Below are 19,418 nucleotides of genomic sequence, written 5' to 3' on the forward strand. Positions count from 1 at the left end.
GAATATAATAGCAAATAATTCAGAATGGGGAAAAAAAAAATGTTAAAAAGAAGCCAAAAGTTTGTGGACACTTTTCATACATCACCTGCACCTTTCTCCATCTTTCCTTACCACTTGGATACATTTCTACCATTCACTCTCTCTGTCCTACACACACTCACACAGATTAACATGTGCACACACAGCAACCAGCAGACAGACGGACACCCGCTCATTTGTTCATTTGTGAGCTGAAAACTGAACAGATGACGGCTTCTCCTTTCGGCGTCGTGCCGCTCATCGTGGTGGTACTGGTGGTGAAGAACGCTCATCATTCCACAAAACCCCAGCCAGATGTCCCCGAGCCTGGGAGGCAGGTGGGCCGGGTCCCCCCCCTCCTGCCGCACCGCGACGGTGCTGGCAGCTCTTCAAACCTGCTGGGTATAACCTTTAATTCACATGCTTTTCCTGGCACGGCGGGCCGAGGGGCTGCCATCTGCCCAGCCTGTTGTGGTACACAGAGAGAGACAGAGAGAGGAAATGAGAAAGAGAGAGTGCGTGTATGTGTGTGCATGTGTTTATGTCAGTGTGAGAGGGCGGGTGGCACAGTGAGTGACCGAGTCGACCAGAGGCCACCTCGCAGAATATTGTTCTGGTGGCCTATTAGACCCCTCTGGTCTGTGTGGCACATACATCTCTATATGACAACAAGTGAGGACCTCTGTTTCTTTTCATCCTAAATAACAAACAAAACAATTAATGCACTTAAAAAAATGATTTTAAGGTTTGTTATTCGAATATTACTTAGACACTCACACACACACACACTCTCTCTCTCTCTCTCTCTCTCTCTCTCTCTCTCTCTCTCTCTCTCTCTCTCTCTCTCTCTCTCTTACACACACACACACACACACACAAACACACACACACACACGTACGTTTCGGTTGTCTTTTTGAAAATACAAAAATAGATCAGACAAGTACCTTAAACACACAATGTAATGTTCACGTGACCCAAAGGCCATAGGCTAACTAATATTTGGTCATAATCAGACCAATTTAAAACATGCCCTTATAAGGAGTTAGCAGCACTGGCAGCAAACATATTTTAGAGACAGCACATTTACTGATCTCTCCAGGCAGATGCTGAACAGATGCAGGGATTTCTACTTCAGTCAAACACTCCTCGAATTATTTTACAGTATCCCTTCATCTGTTAGCTAGCAGAGCCTTTATTGCCTTCTCACTTTTATCCAGGAAGGGGTGCGGTGTTTGGCTCAGAACAGATGTCATTAATAATCCCCGACATAATGAAACGCTGCCGATCCCTCAGTCATGATAGCACAGTCAACAAACATGGCAACACTCACCCTGGAGGTGAGGAGGAAACGGGGCTGCTTGAGTTGTAAACATGGAGAACAAATCATATTAGGATGTGGAGAATTATGGCTGGACTGAATTAACTGATAAGATCCAGGGAGGAGAGGAGAAACAAATTGAAAGTGTCTTATCTGTTGAAGTGGGGTACATCTCAAAGAATGAATTTTTGGAACATGTTTTTTTGTGCATTCTTGTTGGTGGAATGGGTTTTTAAGTGATCTGAATTTGAAATGAAAGAAAGAGCTTTAAAGGTATGGTATTGATAAAGATGTTTGCAAATCAAGTTGCATTAGAGATGTGCAAAAACCCTTTGACATAACTTTTATACAAACACAATAATCTGTAGAATATACATACAATTAAGAGTTCTTAACTATGATTATTAGAGTCATATGTAACCATCACAGCAGCAATTTTCTTAAATACAGTTGACAAAAGGTAAAAGTAATTAGCAGTATCTGTCATTTTTCAAATATTACCCCTTGAACAGAGAAATAAAATAAATTACTAATCAATCATCCAAAGAGGATTGTAATCATCATCACACTTTTGTAATTCAGCAATGTTGGCATCTGGAGGATGCGAATCCATGTCTGATCTCTGACAGTTTATGCAAATCTTGTCCAACCAGAACTCTTCCAGCTTCAGAAGGAATAGAGGATAAAATGCACAAGACAGAGAAAAGAAGAAATATGACTACTAGAAAAGAAATAAAGTGAGTCAGATCTGGATTTTAAAAAAGGACAGAATGATTAAAGCAGGAAGATAAAGAGGGAGACAAAGTAAGACTGAAAATGGAGAAGAGAGGATAAATCGTGAGCAATTCAAGGCACATGTGAGAGATAATGAATAGAAAGAGAAAACCATAAATAGAAAGAGGAGAGGAAGTGGAGAAATGGAGAGAAGAGAAATGTAGAAAAGAGAAAGAGAGAGAGACAGGGGTGCTGCAGAGCAGCAGCCACAGGCCTGCTGTGCGGTGCATGGCGGAGGCTCATCATTCAGCTAATTATGATCAGGCTTTTCCCTGCAGGCACAGCAGCGCTGGAAATGGAAAGTCTTTGTTCTCACACACCCCAATGGAAGCAATGGGGCATGGCGCCATGCAGATGAGATGTGTGTACACTCATATACAGACACACACACACACACAAACACAAGCAAGTGTGCAGTCTCATTAACACTAAATGCACACACTGCGCTGACTCTTACACGCACATTCTTGTGTACAGAGCTTAGAACACACACACACACACACACACACACACACACACACACACACATACACACTCACCATTCACACCTTCTATCTTAACGCATGTTTCCAGCCATTCACACAATCTCCTTCACACCAGCATACACCTCTACCTTTCACCTCTCACTCATTATAATGCACTGCCACACACAAACACATGCACATATACACATGCGGATAAACACACCATCCTGCACAAACATTAACAGAGTCATTTTCTCACCAAGAATGCAAACTGTGGGAACATTGTGAAGATACTATCAATTAAGTTTGCACCTACTGAGACAAGTTATCCATCTCTATTATAGAATACAGACCTCTTTTAGAAAAAGCAGCAGGGTATTCAATTAGAAAAGTGAAGAAAACAAGGGATTTATATCCAACAAGGACTAAAGAACTTCCAAATACTACTCCCAATGCCCAAACCTTTTTTGTGCAAAGTTTGGGCAATTATACATACACACAATGTTTCTTGGCAGACTTGTGAGGTCAAATATCAAACCAAAATTATCCATAATGGATAATGGACCAAGACTGCCTGTCAGGACCATGCTGTGAAGTTCAGGGCCACTGAGCAGCACTTATTAATTGAAATTTATGGGTACTTCAAACACTGAAGTATAACAAAAAGTCACAAATAATTGCTTTATTAATAAATAAAGCAGAAGTGTGAGCCTGCCATGAAAACGGCACTGGACTGAATACATAAGTAGCCCCCCTTCATTCAAATATTTTCAGAAAGTTTGAGGGAGCTTAATCAAATCTAATGCAAAATGTATTCAAACTATTTCAGAGAATAGACAATTGGTATGCTGTTCAATAATCCTATACGACGCCACAAAGTCAAGATGTTAATTTATACAATTTCACTCTTTGTATAATCCACAAAGATGTCCGCGTAAAGAAGATAATACAATTTTAGGCAATGGGGAAAAAAAGCCACAAACATCATGAAAATGCTTAAATGAAAAATCAAACAAACAAAAAAACATCAACAGGCTTTAACATCATTACCATGTCATATCTATGACAGCAAGTAGAGGAGACCAGAGGTAAATGTAACATAACAGCTTGAGTGGTGACACTTACTCTGAACATGCTCAGCAGGATACTCTTCCTCGGTGGTTGAAATAGTCACTTTACAACAGCAGAAGTTTTAAACAACAAATAAACAAAAATAACTTATCTTGAGGTAAGGATTTCTTGAAATTATGGTTGTAGTATTTGTCTTCCACTGTCTTAAATATTGATGACTAACACTTTGAACTTTTATTTCTTGGCTATTTCTGAGCATAATCAGCATATACAAGCACAGGTGTTGGTTGCAGGTCCCTATTAACAGACCAAAATACACTACTTCTGCAAGAAAATTGCTTGCTAAAATCTATTTTCAATATCTGCTCAGGATAGCAAAGCTGATCACGGACCCTCTCAGGGTGTGGAAGTATTGACTGTAGTCTGAAACACCAAACTAATTGTTTCATTTCTTATGACTCTGAAATATCTAGTTGATGTACGATTTGAATATAAGAATGATAAATTCAAGATATATAAAGAAAAAAGCTGTTTTACACGGTGCTCCCTGATTTCATATTCAGAGATCAGTTCATCTCAAGGAGAGCTACTCAGTCTTTACAACCTGCTCTAAAATGTCTTTTCTGGCTCTATGGGATTACTTTAAAGTCTGATAACATAGCCTAGATGAATTGATAGTATTGTGATTAGGGTTATCTCTGGATGGACTCAAGAGAAAACAGAATACAGAAAACAGAAAAAAAATACACTCATAGAGTGCTAGTGTAGCATAAAAACCAGTTTGGAATTTTCCTACTTTCCCTTTCTGGGATAACTGTTGCTCTACCGCATTGATTGTTGTGGCCTGCTTTTCTAAGGCTTGAGACATTGTGGTGCACAAAGCAGATATTAATTATGTTTCACATTCTTTGTGAGGTCATTCTCACATGCTGTACACTCATGCAGAGCAGCTCTATATCTTCCCTATCATTAACTGGATACAAGTTTACCAGAATATATATACTTACATGTCTCCTGACACAAGAATTCAATCACACAAAGAATCATCAGATGATAGAAAAATGGTGTCACTTTAATTTGCCACAAGTCAGGGAGGTGGCGTATTATTTGCTTTTCAGTGGAAAATATAGAGGACAGCTTAAATTTGCAGTTAAAGACCAAACCTGCATGTCAACTGTGTCTGCAATATTTATGAAGAAATGTGTCAAAAATGATCTGAAGGAGAGGGACGAATGTGAGAAACATCTGAATGATATTGACCACGATGAAAAAAATAATTGGAGGAATATGTAATATGTAACTGAAATTTCCCAACAGCATGAGGACATTGTTTTTTAATAAGAGGGAAATGGTGCAATAGATGAATTATAACAGCATTTTTGCAGTCCAGTTCATTGAAAAAAACCTCAAAGGAAAGATTCTACAAACAGATCTTGAACAGTTTTGGGTTGAGCTTTAAATTCTTTATTAAAGGGTAAGAAACATATTTAGACACTGCTATCATGCTGAGAATATGCCTCTTAATGTCTTTGGCAGCATATAAATGTGCACCTCTTGGCAAATACTGTCAAAATAGTACTTGAAAACATGAATTGTGATGCTTTCATGCAAGCCATTGTCCCTGTCTATGTTTTTTCATGAAGTCTAGCATTGCAGCCCCCCTGGCAGACAGAGAGGATCTCTTGGCATGGCTGTGCACCACTCTCTGTCTCCTCTCTCTTGTTTACAGTACAAACACATCTGCCTTTCACGCATAAGTGGCTCCTCAGAGCTGGGCGCCGGTAAACGATATCCCCCTGCTCCTGGATAGAGGTGTGAATAGCAGAATAATGTCCCCAAAGCTGAGAGGACTTGGCAAAAACACATAGGTTGTTTTAATGAGCTGCTTATCATTGGGTCGGTGCCTGGTGTGTGTGTATGTGTGTATCCAGTAGACACAATAACACACAAATGCAACCGAAACTGCTTCAGTGACCGTGCTTCTTTGAAACCAGATTTATGTAATCTCTGTATTTATTTTGAGGGTACAGTGTTCTCATTTAGATGAATAGTCGATAAGATTTACATACATTAAAGATACATAAATTTACAAGTGGATTGATGTTTGCAAAATGTTAACATACTTCTTACCTTAGACATTAGAATTTTATTTATAATCATCACTGATGCGGAGACACACGCACACACAACACTGCTGCTAACCTTTGTGAAACTTCTCGCTGCCCAGACTCTAATTAGAGCTGAATCAATATGCCACAGAACGGGACACCTCTGAGACGAATCTTGATGGGGGGAATTATGTGCCATTACCAGGCGAATGCCTTTTGTGTAATTATTAGGTGTTGGACGTGGTTACCAGCCATTATATAAATGCCCCATTTACACTGTGCATGCATATTGATGCAGCCATACAGACACAGCATCTGTTGATGTACAGGTGATGCTTTAAGTTTCGGTCCTGCAGCAAAGCAATAATGCACAGCTGCAGAGCATAAATAAATACTATATACATACAACTGATAAACAAACCGCATACAAAGATGTTTCTTATTATCTCTCGTTTAAGTCAGTGTGGACATTTTGACTAGATACCTTGAAGACTTTTACTCTATGTGTTTAATGATGTCAAGCGTTGCAGTGAAGAAACAAAATGTCAGGGTCATTAGCTGCACTGTTAAACAGTTAAATGAATTGCAGGTGATAAGAGGTTGCACATAATCAAACCACTGCTGTTGAGCTGGTCAGTCTTCTTTATTTAAACTAAAATATATTATGAGGAATATATTTTTAAGAAAACTAGATCTTGGCACCTCATGTCTTTCAAAGAAATACCAAGCAGCCCCCTTGGGTCTTCACTCAAAATGAAGTGATGCAAGAGTGCAAAAAGCTACCTTAAGTGTCCACTTGAGGCTGGCTGCAAAAGCCAGGGAAATCCCACACGGTCCCATATTAAACGTTGTTACGATGCCTAACTGTATGGAAAGATTAAAGATGATTATAGCTTGGTAAAAAAAAAAGTCTTTGGTCTGTTTTGCTCATTGATTTATTCATACTCACTCTGCTGTGGGTAGTAATTTTTTATGATATAACTCTTAATATAAAGGCCCACAAACTGCATCCCTGTTTCAGTTCTATTATATGCACTAGTCCTCAGCAGACATTAAAAGTGTTTTAAATACCATGAAACATGAAAGTTAGCTGATTCTTTATACTATGTTTCAATGGTTACCCAGCTACACAAAAAAACAATAAATTGCTAAAATCTGCAACAGCCTTGAACCTATGACCTTAAATACATCAAATTATCCTCCCACTGCTTGTTTAAGTAGAATTTCACAAGTACATAAACTCCTTATACCCATTGTGGCTTTAACAATGTCATGAAATCATCACTTCTATTCATCATGGGACCAAAGCAGAGAAAGTAAAATTCCATATGGTCACAAGAAGCTTTCACAGCTGCATACTTGGCCTCACATGACCATTTTAATGAAGCTAACACTATCATTATGCAACAGCTCTACAGAGTCTGTTAGACTTAGCTTGTACAGGACAATAAATACATCAGAGACTCACTGTTGAATCAAGTATCTTGTTAGTTTGCATACAAGCAGGTTTAAGGTTTTATTAGTCCGACCAGTTAGAAACAATGTCTCTGCTCTTTTTGGCTCCCTCGCTCTGAAACTCCTATTACCTCCTCCTCTGTAAAGTGCCTCAATGCTCAGCAGAGCTAGCCTGTGGATGACAGTGAACATCAAAACTATGAGGAGACTCCCAAACAATCATGGCTAAACAGATAGCCAGTCAAGTAGCCGACCGCAGAGCCAGTCAGCCAAATACAGCCGAGTGTGTCCTCCACGCTGCCAGCACTGTGTTTCTTCCCAGCAGCTACAATGTGGGATTGTTTACAGCTCTTTTTATAGTCCACTGAATAAGCCCTTATTTTCTCCCAATCTACCCCTGCTGGGAGAGCCAGCCCAGACAGTGGGAAGTGGCCCTGGGAAGTCGTAATTATATTTGGCAATGTGTGCAGAGGCACACACACAGCCTACACATACACTGCCTACACACACACTGCCTACACACACACACACACACACACACACACACACACACACACACACACACAAACACATACACACACGCAACGAAAAGTGTTTAAACACTATCACTTGCACTCATGCAAAGACACCTGTGAAAGAAGGTGTAGTAACAGTTACCAACACAGCGCTGAGGTCTTGTGGATAGTTAAAACGCCTCACAATCACATACAATTGCTCTTAAAGAAACACTTATACACAGAAGGAACAACAGCAAAGCTTCCCTCACTGGAGAGCCATCATGCACATCCATAAATGAGCTGAGACTCCTCTCCAGTTCCGCTTGAACTCTCCTCCCTCTCTGCCTGAAACATATGTTTAACAAGCACTCTGGCTCATTTGGCTGACTTTATCCAAGCCGTGAAGGGACAGGGAAAGATCATTTCATACACACTGATTATAGTGTGGCCGTTAAAAAAAAAAAACTGTCACACCAACGTAGTTTTCACACATGCACTCGGCAAAATTTTCTAGAATGTTTCAGGAGCTCTGCCCACAAAATTGACCTGACTTTACTGTTCATATATGTCCTCTCACAGCGTAAAGTCTTCCTCGTTGGACATGCCTTCTTAGTCTCGTCTTTTTATTTCCCTCTAAACCCCTGGCATGTATCTGTTCACAAATTCACTGCTGTTTTGTTATCAATGATTGTAACAAACTTAATTTACGGAGACAGAGTCATATACGTTTACAACAGTTTTTGCCTTTATATTAATGCCACGAGTAACCAAACCATGCCACTACTCTGACTATGCAAATGGAGAGAGTAGCAGTGTGATGTGTAGTTATTCTTTACGAGGAGCATTATTTGATAGGGGATGTTGGTGTACTGAGGTACACTTTGGAAATCTTAAATTTTGCTTTGCACTCCGCCGTTAGGTGCTGCACTGCTTTGTGCTGCATTGCTATGTGCTGTATTTTTTGCAGTGTTGCTTTTCACTGTTACTTTGCACTGCGTCATTCAAGACCAGAAAAGACACATGGGATGCATGCAATTGTTAGGACACAATGTAATGTCTTTTTAAACATTTTTAAAACCTCATTGGACTATATTTTAGCAGACTGATGATTAACCCAGTTGTTGTCTTTGCCACAGAAAATGGGGACAAAAGCTGTTTCAGCAGCATGCAGTCAATAACTACAACTCATTCCTTTTGTAGCAGTAGTTGTAGGAGTTGTAGAGTATATTCTTCTGAGTCTTCATCTGATTTTTTTTGTATCATGTGCCACTTGGGGAGCAACAACATAAAGGTCAATATATCCATACATATATACGCTCCAACGAAATCTTTGTTACTGTGTCTGCAAATTAAACTGGTTTGTAAGAAGTAATCTGGGTGTCAAACTCCAAGGCAAGAGCCATATTGAAATAATGAGAACAGTGGGTATAATCATTTTGCTTTTTCCTCCAGCAGCACTTCCAGGGGTCCTCTTAAGTGCTCTTTGTGTCTGTGCAACATGTGTGAATATGCGTAATTCATTCCTTTTCACAAATGCAATTCAGCCTTTCAGAGTAACAACATTAGATGAGATGAATACACCATCAAATGGGCCATGGAAAAAATTGCAGCGGAGGGCAGCACACGGCCCCATTGAAAATTGCAACAAACTGCAGCAAGGTGAAATGGTTTGTTGCAATTTCCCTTTTCCTTTTTCATCTGGCCATACTTAGTTTGCACTTGATTATTTCAACTGTGGTATATTCAGAGAATCTTCTCATGTTTGGTTGATGCTGCACAATAGCAATCAAGCTCTACAGGAATCCCATTTATCTTCATGTGGTACTTAGATTTTGTTATCATAGTAACATCTTTCTGTGCAAATCGGAGTCATCATGAGCAACCAAGCTTGTTTTATTTTTTCACCATCCCATCAGGGCTTCGACAACGGGCCATGGTGCATAAAAAAAAAAACAATGCAGTATTATAGTGTAATATTGCATCAACAGGTCCCAGTGCCACAAAATTGTTCTTGTAGTGGATTGTGGGGAGCATTTTTGCAGCTCTGTTGCAGCCTGTTTTTTTTGTATGGTTTATATTCTTATACAGTTTTTATTCTTGTATGTCAATGCACTCTATAAACCCCTTTTTTTAAAGTTGATGTATAAATAAAGTTATTCTTATTATTCTTATTCTTATTATTTCAACACATGAAAATAAATTATATCATAAGTCTCTCATCCTCAAAAGAAAACAACAAAATAAATTAATGAGACTCCATAACTATGCCAACTGGAGCAAAATTGACTTAGTCTCAAGAGACTTCCATGAAAGGCAGCATGAAAACCTTCACTGTCTGCTCTTTGTTTACTTCCTCACAACTGTTGATGTTGTCCGTTTACCACCATTTGGAGCAAGAAAGTGCTGTTCATAATGGTACCTTAGTGCTCAGGATGATCATGTACCATCTTGGAACCTGAGTACCAGAAGTCGTCCAACAAAGACATTATGTGATGTCGATATAGGTCTCTGAGTGTAAAATTGTATTTACCTTATAAGAATTACAAAAACTTGCTGAGTCAAATAGTGATAAAAACAAACGTTTGCTGTACATAATTTATGTGGTGGGCTAAAAAGAGTTTGCATTGACAAGCTGTGTTTTAAGACATAAATATTTAAAGAAATTGTGCATTAATGTCTGACATGTTGGTTATTTCCATTATATGCTGTGGACATTGAAACAGCTGTGAGGATTCCTTTTAGTAACATTACCTTGGTTGAATTTGATTCCAGCAGTTTTGCAGTATTTTTTACAACCCTGAAAAAGAGGAGAAATTACCATGAGAGTAGAGAATTATTTAACATACTTACAAAAACATTTTACATATACAGCTTTACAACATTTTTACAATCTAAAGGTAGAGTTAGGAAGTACACACCTTTTTTTAACCAAACATTACACAGTATGTAACTGGAATAAAGCACTTCCTCATGTATTACTGTGAAGAATGAATTAGCCAAACCTCAAATTCTACCAAAACATAAAAGTGCATCAACACAAGCATTATGTGAAGCAGAATAATGGATAAACACGGGTAGCTGCTGCATTTCCTGGTGCTCCTCCTGTAGTGAGCAAGGGCTCGCTTAAATGCCAACCTTTACTGTTCAAAAATGTAATTACAACTTTTTACGCAAATATTTTGGGGCTTTTTGCCTTCATTTAAGAGGACAGCTTGAGTGATTGACAGGAAATGTGTGGAGGGAGAGTGGACTGGGAATTGATACTGCAACTTGTATGCCGAAGACTGCAGCCTGTCTTACCACCTGCTCTACCAACTGAGCTGAACTCGCCCCCTGAAACTTATTTTCTAACTTACTGAAACAGTACATTTCTACTGTCTTGAAATTCAGGACAATGTTTATTGTTACTTATAAAAAGAGGAGAAATAAATATTAGAGTGGTTCAGCTGTGTTTCCTCATCAACTGTATTTAATAGAATGAGGAAAAACACTGCAATCTCCCAATCATAGACATATACATTGAGTCCACATTGAGTCCACATTGACTCACTGGGTCATATGATAACGTCGCTGCCATATTGGTAGAGGCCTTCTAAAAGGTTGCCAATACACATGTATTTAGAAACATGCCTTTGTAATGTAGTTAAATGACTGTACTAGTCTTAGTGTGAGTCATCACCATTAGCAAAGCTTGCCACCTATATGAAGCTAATGTTAAATTAAAAATGTTAAATGTTAAACACTCTTTTCACATCTTAATCATTGTTTTTAACTTTTGATATTGAATTTATTTTTTTGTTTTAACCACATTAAATTAATTATGAATTCACAATGTTTTTAGTAACTTTTAACTATTAGTACAAGACTTTTCATCTTGTTAACACACACACCTCATTCAAACATATTGTATCAGTTTTTTTTAAATGTGCATAAGTATGTGGTTGAATGCGCGGATCTATATAGTAAGAGCTTGTTTTAGGAGATAAAGGTATTCTTTTTTATTCTCTTCACTGTATAGATTTTACACAATGAAAGTCCACCGCTCTGACATGATACACAGCTTTATTTTGAAAATATGTCCAAAAACAGTAATCCCAACTAGAACAAATCTGTGATGACTTTATGCACTTAATAAAATCATAGTTTTCCTGAATGTTTTGGACTAGAATAGCATATTCTGTCATTTGAAGAAAATTGTGAGAAACTGGGCTTTAATTCATAAAGGCATGGGGATGCTACAGAGATGGAAATGATAAAAAAAAAGGTGTTAAACCTACAAATTAACTGCTAATTAAAACATTCCTCCATATGTTCTGATATTAATCTTTGTTTTGCATCTCATTTGCATTTGTGACAAAACTACATTAATAGAAAACACTGTTTGACAAGAATAAATATTGAAAGCTTTTTAAAGCTAATAAAACTGTCACACAAAGAAGTTACAGTCTGTTGTGATAACAGAACAATGAAAAACATAGCCACAAGCATAGACGGCGAGATGGAAAGGAAAAAAAATATAGGTGGGAAAGAGAAGAGATGCTCAAAGGTGAGACAGACGAAGGAGTGAGGAGGGACAGGGTGCGTGGGAGACAGGAGAAAGGGGGGGAGCTGGATGAGCTCACCCCAGGCTGGAGGGTGACTCAGGGGGCAAATATGCAGGGGATGCTCCCTTATTCACCCTGGTACTGGCTTGTGTCGAGGCCTGGGATCCATCTGCTTCACCCCCTGTTTTACACTATCTGCACTGAGGGAGGAGAGGTTAGGTCAGGGCTAGGTGTGTGTGTGTGTGTGTGTGTGTGTGTGTGTGTGTGTGTGTGTGTGTGTGTGTGTGTGTCTGTCTGTCTGTCTGTCTGTCTGTCTGTCTGTCTGTCTGTCTGTCTTTGTATGATGGTCAGTATTAGGACGGAGAGGTGTGGGGGAGTGGTACATGAAGAGTAGAGAATATGATGGTGGAGGTGCAGTGAAAATCTCACTCCTGGAACAGAGAGAATAGAATCAACAAGTATCTGTCTTAATAAGTTACAGGTGTGTAAGGACACACACACACACACACACACACACACACACACACACACACACACACACACACACACACACACACACACACACACACACATACTGGATGAGTCTACTGAGACAAGTAGTTAGCACCTTTAAATTATTTGCAGGGACCTCTTTGCCTCTTTGCCCTTTATGTCAATTTGGACAAGGTGACAGAATGATGAGGACAAGATGTGAGGAGGGCTTTTCTTTATCTGCAGCTTAGGTATATAGTTGAGGTAGTTTCATGTTATCAATGTGAAATCTGGTCGATGTTAGCTTGAACATGGTGATTAATATGAGTTTGTTCTGTTTTATTTTTACAAAGGGGAGCAGTGGAGTGGAAATGAAACCAAGATGTTTGCCGGTTTGGTGCAAAATCTAGATTATCTTCATAGCTGAAAGAAGCACACAGAAGCAACTAAAAAATATATATTTTCTTCTTCTTTTTCTATTTTTCCTAAATAAAAGAAATAAAGAATATGGTGAAAAGTAACTGTACGAAAACTCCCCCTATCTTCAAACTTTTGGATGCAAACTGCAAAAATAAAAAGTGTTAATTGTTAAAATATCTCAAGAACAAAACAGAAGTTAAAATACATTGATACCTGTAGATAAAAAAAAATACAAATAAACTTTATTAATTTGTGCAATACATTTTGTTAGGGGTTTAAATGTTTCAATGTTGTAAATTTAATCTGTATCAAAACAGTCAGTTATTTGGATTTGTTTTCAGCCTGTTAGTTTTTTGTCTTTGACAATCCTTCTGTTTGGATGTTGATGCATTAAATTTGTTGTTTTATAACGAATATAACAACAACAATTTTCAAACTAAAATCATTTTTTATTCATGAAGCTGTCAAAGCCACATTTTCATTTTAATGGTATTCATGTTTGCTTATTGTTTGTTGTGTAGCTTTGATTTTTCTCATTTTAGTGGTTTGACAACAACTGAGAAAAATATTTTTTTCTACTCTGTTGAAGGAAGTTTCATTTCTTGAGCAAGATTGTTTTCACACCACACAAAGAATGGAAAACGTTTGCTGGCATGAAAATATGTTTTCAGTCTAAAAATAAAGGCAAATGTGGTTTACAGAGGACTGTCACTTTAATTTGAGGCTTTTAGATTTAGACAATGATCAGACTTTGGAAGAGCTACTTAAAGCTCATTATTTGTCATGATGTCACAATGTTATATCACGATTCAAGAATACTGTTTTTAATTTTACGACCGGATGCTTTATTCTTGTTGGAGAAATGACTGAGATGAAGGCAGTGTTTGGAAGCTAACCAAACTGACAGGAAGGGATGCATGTTTTAGTTTGCATACTGTGGTATTATTGGCTGAAGTAGTCACATCCAAACACACAATGTGTGATGGTGCATATGCAAATGCCATCAAACATTCTGTGGTGGGAGGGAAGCTGAAGTCTGAGGGTTGAAGCAGGAGATGGACAAACATGGGACCAGCTTGGAGTATGTGTGTGTGTGTGTGTGTGTGTGTGTGTGTGTGTGTGTGTGTGTGTGTGTGTGTGTGTGTGTGTGTGTAGGTGTGTGTGTATATGTGTATATGTGTGTGTGTTTCTGTTTGTGTGTGAGTGAGTAATGAGAAGGCCAAAGGTGTGTACTCTCTAATCCTTTCATTAAAAACAGGTCTGGTACAGATAGTGTGGTGAAGAGTTGTCCAGATAGGTAGTGCTATTTGGCCTCTCTGTGTAAATTCCACTTCAGCCCAGAGGCCTGTCCGCTCTGTCTGTCTCTCTCACATTCACTTAAAGGCGGTGTGTGTGTGTGTGTGTGTGTGTGTGTGTGTGTGTGTGTGTGTGTGTGTGTGTGTGTGTGTGTGCGTGTGCGTGTGTGTGTGTGTGTTTTAGGGGAGGGTAGTTAGAAGTCAAATGCAAATATCACAGGAAGTTTATTTTCCGTCTTTGCAGAGTGGACACCTGTGTAAACTGCCATGTCACTCTGTGTGTGGCTGTGCGTGCAGACAACCCAGACAGCCGCCTGTCAGGTAATGTTGACTGTTTGATAACTTCAATCGTCTTGTACACACTGTGACTTCAAGGCACATCGTCATGATGTAAGCAGCTTTGTAACCTTTAGCTCTTTGGGGGCCTTAAGCGACCCACTATGAATGTGTCTGAATTCATAATCTAACAGATGATAATACACTCTGTATGTGCTGTAACAATAATGTAGCTTTATTGATGCTTGAATGACGTTTTTCTTTACTGAAGTACTTTAAAAAAATCAAGCTTGGAAAACCACAAATCAACATTTCTGAACCTTAAAGTGGATCAAATATAAAGCAATACTTTAACCGTCAGTTCTCTTCCCGACAACAAATAACTCAGCTGGCCACAGTAGCAAAATTATTTGTAGACAATTCTGTGTTTTGCTTTCTGATGACGAAATTGCAGAATAATTAAGTTGTCTTTTATTTAAAAATGTGTTCAACGGGGCGCCATTGGCCTAGCAGTTACCCCATTTACAGAGTCCATAGACCTTGCTGCAGCAGTCGCTGGTTCGACTCCCTGCCTCCATCAGACATTATGTCTTTCCCCGCTCTCTCCCCATATTTCCTGTCTTTCTTCAGCTGTGTTATCAATAAAGGCAACAATTCCTCAAATGTTTTATACATATATAATGGGACTTTTTTTCAGTTATGTCTGATTTATAACAATATGTCCTTTGACCACAGACTGCATGAAACGTGGAAGTAGTCTCAGTGACTTCTCCCATATATTTCTGATGATGAGTTTATGGAGCAGTTGCCATTGAAATACTGAAATACTGACTCAACCTAGTTTGGGTCAACTGCGGGAACAGACAAGGTAGTATGGTTAGCTGTAACTGTATTCTTTTACATGGAAACAGCGTTTTGGGCAGGCGCGAGATGTTCTTCTGTTGTGTTTCATTTCAAAGTTATAATGCCTACTACTGGCCTGGAATACATACACCAGTGTTTTCAAATGTTTTTGTAGATCTGTTGATGGTTTTCCCTGCAACACTGTCATACAAACGCAGATCTTTTGAAAAATGCAATGAAAGACTTTTAATGGGTCCATTATCATACAAACGAGGCCCATGTGACCAGCTGGTCAACATTACCATCTGTAAAGCCACAACATAAGGATGACTAAACCTTGTGTTCCTTCCTTCAGCAGTTACACATCAAATATACAAGTCCAGTTACAACAAAGGATATATTCTCAAACCAATCTAATACCACAAAAAAATTGATAAAAGTTTGTTTCATAAGAAAAATTAAACTCCATAAATCCACCTCATCTGACTTCCATGAAAACATCTTTGAACACTGACTGTTGTCCATTCACTCACTGCCCTTTGACAGAGGATTTGATGGCATCAAATATCCAGAATGACAAGAGGTGAAGGGATGAGAAAAAATGAAACAAGAGAAAAGAAAGGCAGTCTTTATTTCTCTAAAGCCCTGAGACTCAACGATATGTGGCCTGACCTCTATGACCTGTGGCTTAAGGGGACAAGAAAGAGAGAGAGTGGACAGTGCTGAGCAAATAGAGAGGGCAGTGTGTAATAGTGGGAACCAGAAAGAGAAGAAGAAAAAGGAGAAAGAAAGAGCATGTGTGTGCCCCTGAGGTTTAAGATCTTTGGCTCTGACTCTTTTAAATCAAAGACACTGCACAGCCATGATCTTTGAGAGATTCTCTTACTACCTTGGAAACTTCTGCTCCATCTTTCCACTCTATCAGAAAGTTTCCATTTCCCCCAAAAGATTACTGTGATCCCTAACTCAGGTAAAGATTGGAAAGTAATTATAAAGTAATATGCACCAAAATGCACGACTACTACATATAGCTTTTGTATGCGCATGTTCCCAGAAACACTGGGAGTGTGTTCTGGCTCGTTACCCCCGGTGTCATGTGATATCTGTTCCGGTTTGTTTCCTCCACAAAGCGGGAACAAGTGGACAAGATGGAGAGGTGAGCAGCAAGATTGATAGCCAACGTTTTCTTGGACCATGTATCATCTGCCATTGCCTCTGTTGCCAAAACACAATGACTGCTGCTTCAGCCAGTTAAAATGTCACTGCTAATGATGTGGGTTACCCTGCTAATGCAACTAATGTGTTGCTCCTGTGGGGTTTCCTTCCCTGGTCAACCCTGACCTTTGCAAAATATGAAGATGGGATAATTGCTAATTGTTCATCATCTGCTGCAAGAAATAGTTTTAAACAAGAGGAATAGATGCAGGGGAAATCTGACTGCAAGGTACCTTTTTATTGAAACTTTGGGGTTTTATTTCAAAGTAGCTAAATCACTATTTTAAATCAATAAAATCTATCTAAAGAGAACTCAAAAAGTCTTGCCTAATGGTGCATTCACACCAAACGCGAACGATCGCACTAGGCGCGACTATGGACGCGCGCGACTATGGACGCGCTCGACTATGGACGCGCTCGACTATGGACGCGCGCGATTGATTTGTGTTTACTCGCGCGAATGACTCGCTCAATTCGCGTGGCAAAATAACGTGTAAACGAGTGCCAAGCCGCGAATATACGCGAGAGGGAGGGAGGCTCCCACGCCACAGCTGTCTGTTGTCATCAAACAGAATACAGTGGAGGCTCGCTTGACTTTCGTTTCAGAAGTGGAGGCTGGCTTGACCGCAGTAACAAGGTTGAGCTCGGGGACATTGAATGGGGAAGCCGGTTATACTAAAGTGGGCAGAGATAACTTCCTACTACTACAACCGATAGCTGACAGACAAAGTTTTTCACAACTCTCCCTCTCCGTCCTCACAGTGAGCTCCTGTTTATTCCTCATCCCATAAGAACAGGTAGAGTCACAGAGTTTGGGGAAGCTGCACGGTGATAGAATCAAAGTGTCCCATATATTCCAGATAAGGGAATCCCCGTTGGAATCTCCGCTGGTCCATACGTCACACAACACACGTCACCGGGGGATCTGCACACCGATTGGCTATCGTGCCGCGATTCATTCGCTTGAGTTCAGATATTTCAACTCCCGCGAATCGTTCACGCAAATAAATTTGCTTCATACGCGCGAATCGCTCCATTCGCGTCGCTGAATACGCGCGATATGCGCAGCCAGACCTCTACTCGCGTCTACTCGCGCCTCTGCATTGACTTTACATGTGATTCATTCGTGCGAATGATTCTATTCGCGTTTGGTGTGAACGCACCATAACTCTGCAAGCTACTCTCTGTTTTATGGTCGCAGGTTGAGAATCCTTCAGCTAATTGTTTTGGCTGCATAAGACACCTGTTTTGATTGATTATAGTCTCATATAAAGGCTGGCACATAAACCAATGGTTCTTGAACCCCTGTTCAAGGGTGTGAGCCCAGAAGTTTGTCTGTCACCATCTGGATTTTTTTGACTAGTCGTAGCCATGTTTTGCTGACAGGGTAAAACAAGCATTGTGTTTTTATCTAGTTCAACAAGCTAACATGGTAACCACTTCTCAATTAAAGATAATCATGCCTTCAAGCTAACCCTTCTGTAGTATTAATTAATAATTAATATTGATAAAGGTGCTTCTCCATTGTTTTAGCTTTTTAAACTTGAAGCTATATCCACTTCTTAAAGTCTATAGTCTGATATTCCCAATGCTGCTTGTAACTTAATAGTAGATTAACAAAGTTAGAAAATGTTGTCAGTTCATGGAAATAGTGGAGCATAACACAGCTAAATAACCTGATGTTTCACTCAGTATCTGGTGGAGACCAAAATAGATTTGAAAGAGCGCTAATATTAAGCAACATTCATTTGGTGGCAAACACATTTTCTGTATCAACTATAATGCTAATATTATGCACATTCTGCTGCCTATGGGTTGAAATATAACTGATTTACACTTGCACAGACATAACATTATGATCACTGACAGGTGAGATAAATATTGACGATTTCTTTATAGTGGCACCTGTGAGTGGCTGGGATATGTTCGGCAGAAAATGAATGTTGTGTCCTTACAGATGATGTGTTTGAAGCAGACTAGGAAAATGGGGGAATGTATGGTTGTGAATGACTTTGACAAGGTCCTGTTCTGATGACAGTGGGGCCTACATGGTATTATGCAGGTGGTCATAATGTTGTGGCTGATTGGTGTATTCAGCAGGCAAATTATACGAATAAAACAGTTCTAAAACAATGAAATCGCTTAAATTACTTTACTTTGCCCAAACCATGTGGTGGTTGAAGAGTTTAATGGTTGGGAAGCAATCAAGTGAGCCTCAGTGCTACCTGAATGCACTCATCAGTGCCTGCCTACTCTCTGGAACAGTAACTCACAGAGGAAGGGAGAGCTGAGATCGTCTTACTTCCTCTTGCAAAAACACAAGAAACCAGAAGAACCTGGAGACAACCTGTTTGTGTTATTCCCTCAGGTAATCCCACGCTCACCAGTGCATGGCTGAGCAGACCATTGTGGAAAACACAGCAACGCTGCTCTGTTTCTTAGAGGCTTCTCTCTGCTCACTGGAAAAGACATAAATGTGAAACAAGTTTCTAAGAAAATAATTTTCAGTGAAAAAAATTGCGTCTGTCCTTTACTTATTGAGCGTATAGTTGTGTGTTACCAGAAAAACGTATACACCTGTAAACCTTTGTCGACTTTAGCAAGTGAAACTTATTCACTGAAATTCAGGGCAAATATGTTTTATGCAT

At 39.3% G+C, this 19,418-nt stretch overlaps 1 protein-coding gene across 1 annotated transcript in view; it reads right to left on the reverse strand.

Annotated features, from left to right (window-relative positions):
- The window catches only part of triqk (triple QxxK/R motif containing), a 49,248-nt gene continuing 29,830 nt past the window's right edge, over nucleotides 1-19,418 (reverse strand). Inside the window, exons 4-5 of the mRNA XM_034705309.1 lie at nucleotides 10,458-10,503; nucleotides 1-484 (exon numbers count right to left, since the gene is read on the reverse strand). Coding sequence (XP_034561200.1) covers nucleotides 435-484; nucleotides 10,458-10,503 — 96 coding nt within the window. The 3' untranslated portion in view covers nucleotides 1-434. The remainder of the gene's footprint in view (nucleotides 485-10,457; nucleotides 10,504-19,418) is intronic.

Source organism: Notolabrus celidotus, chromosome 16 (assembly GCF_009762535.1).
Source record: "Notolabrus celidotus isolate fNotCel1 chromosome 16, fNotCel1.pri, whole genome shotgun sequence".
NCBI classification, from domain to species: Eukaryota; Metazoa; Chordata; class Actinopteri; order Labriformes; family Labridae; genus Notolabrus; species Notolabrus celidotus.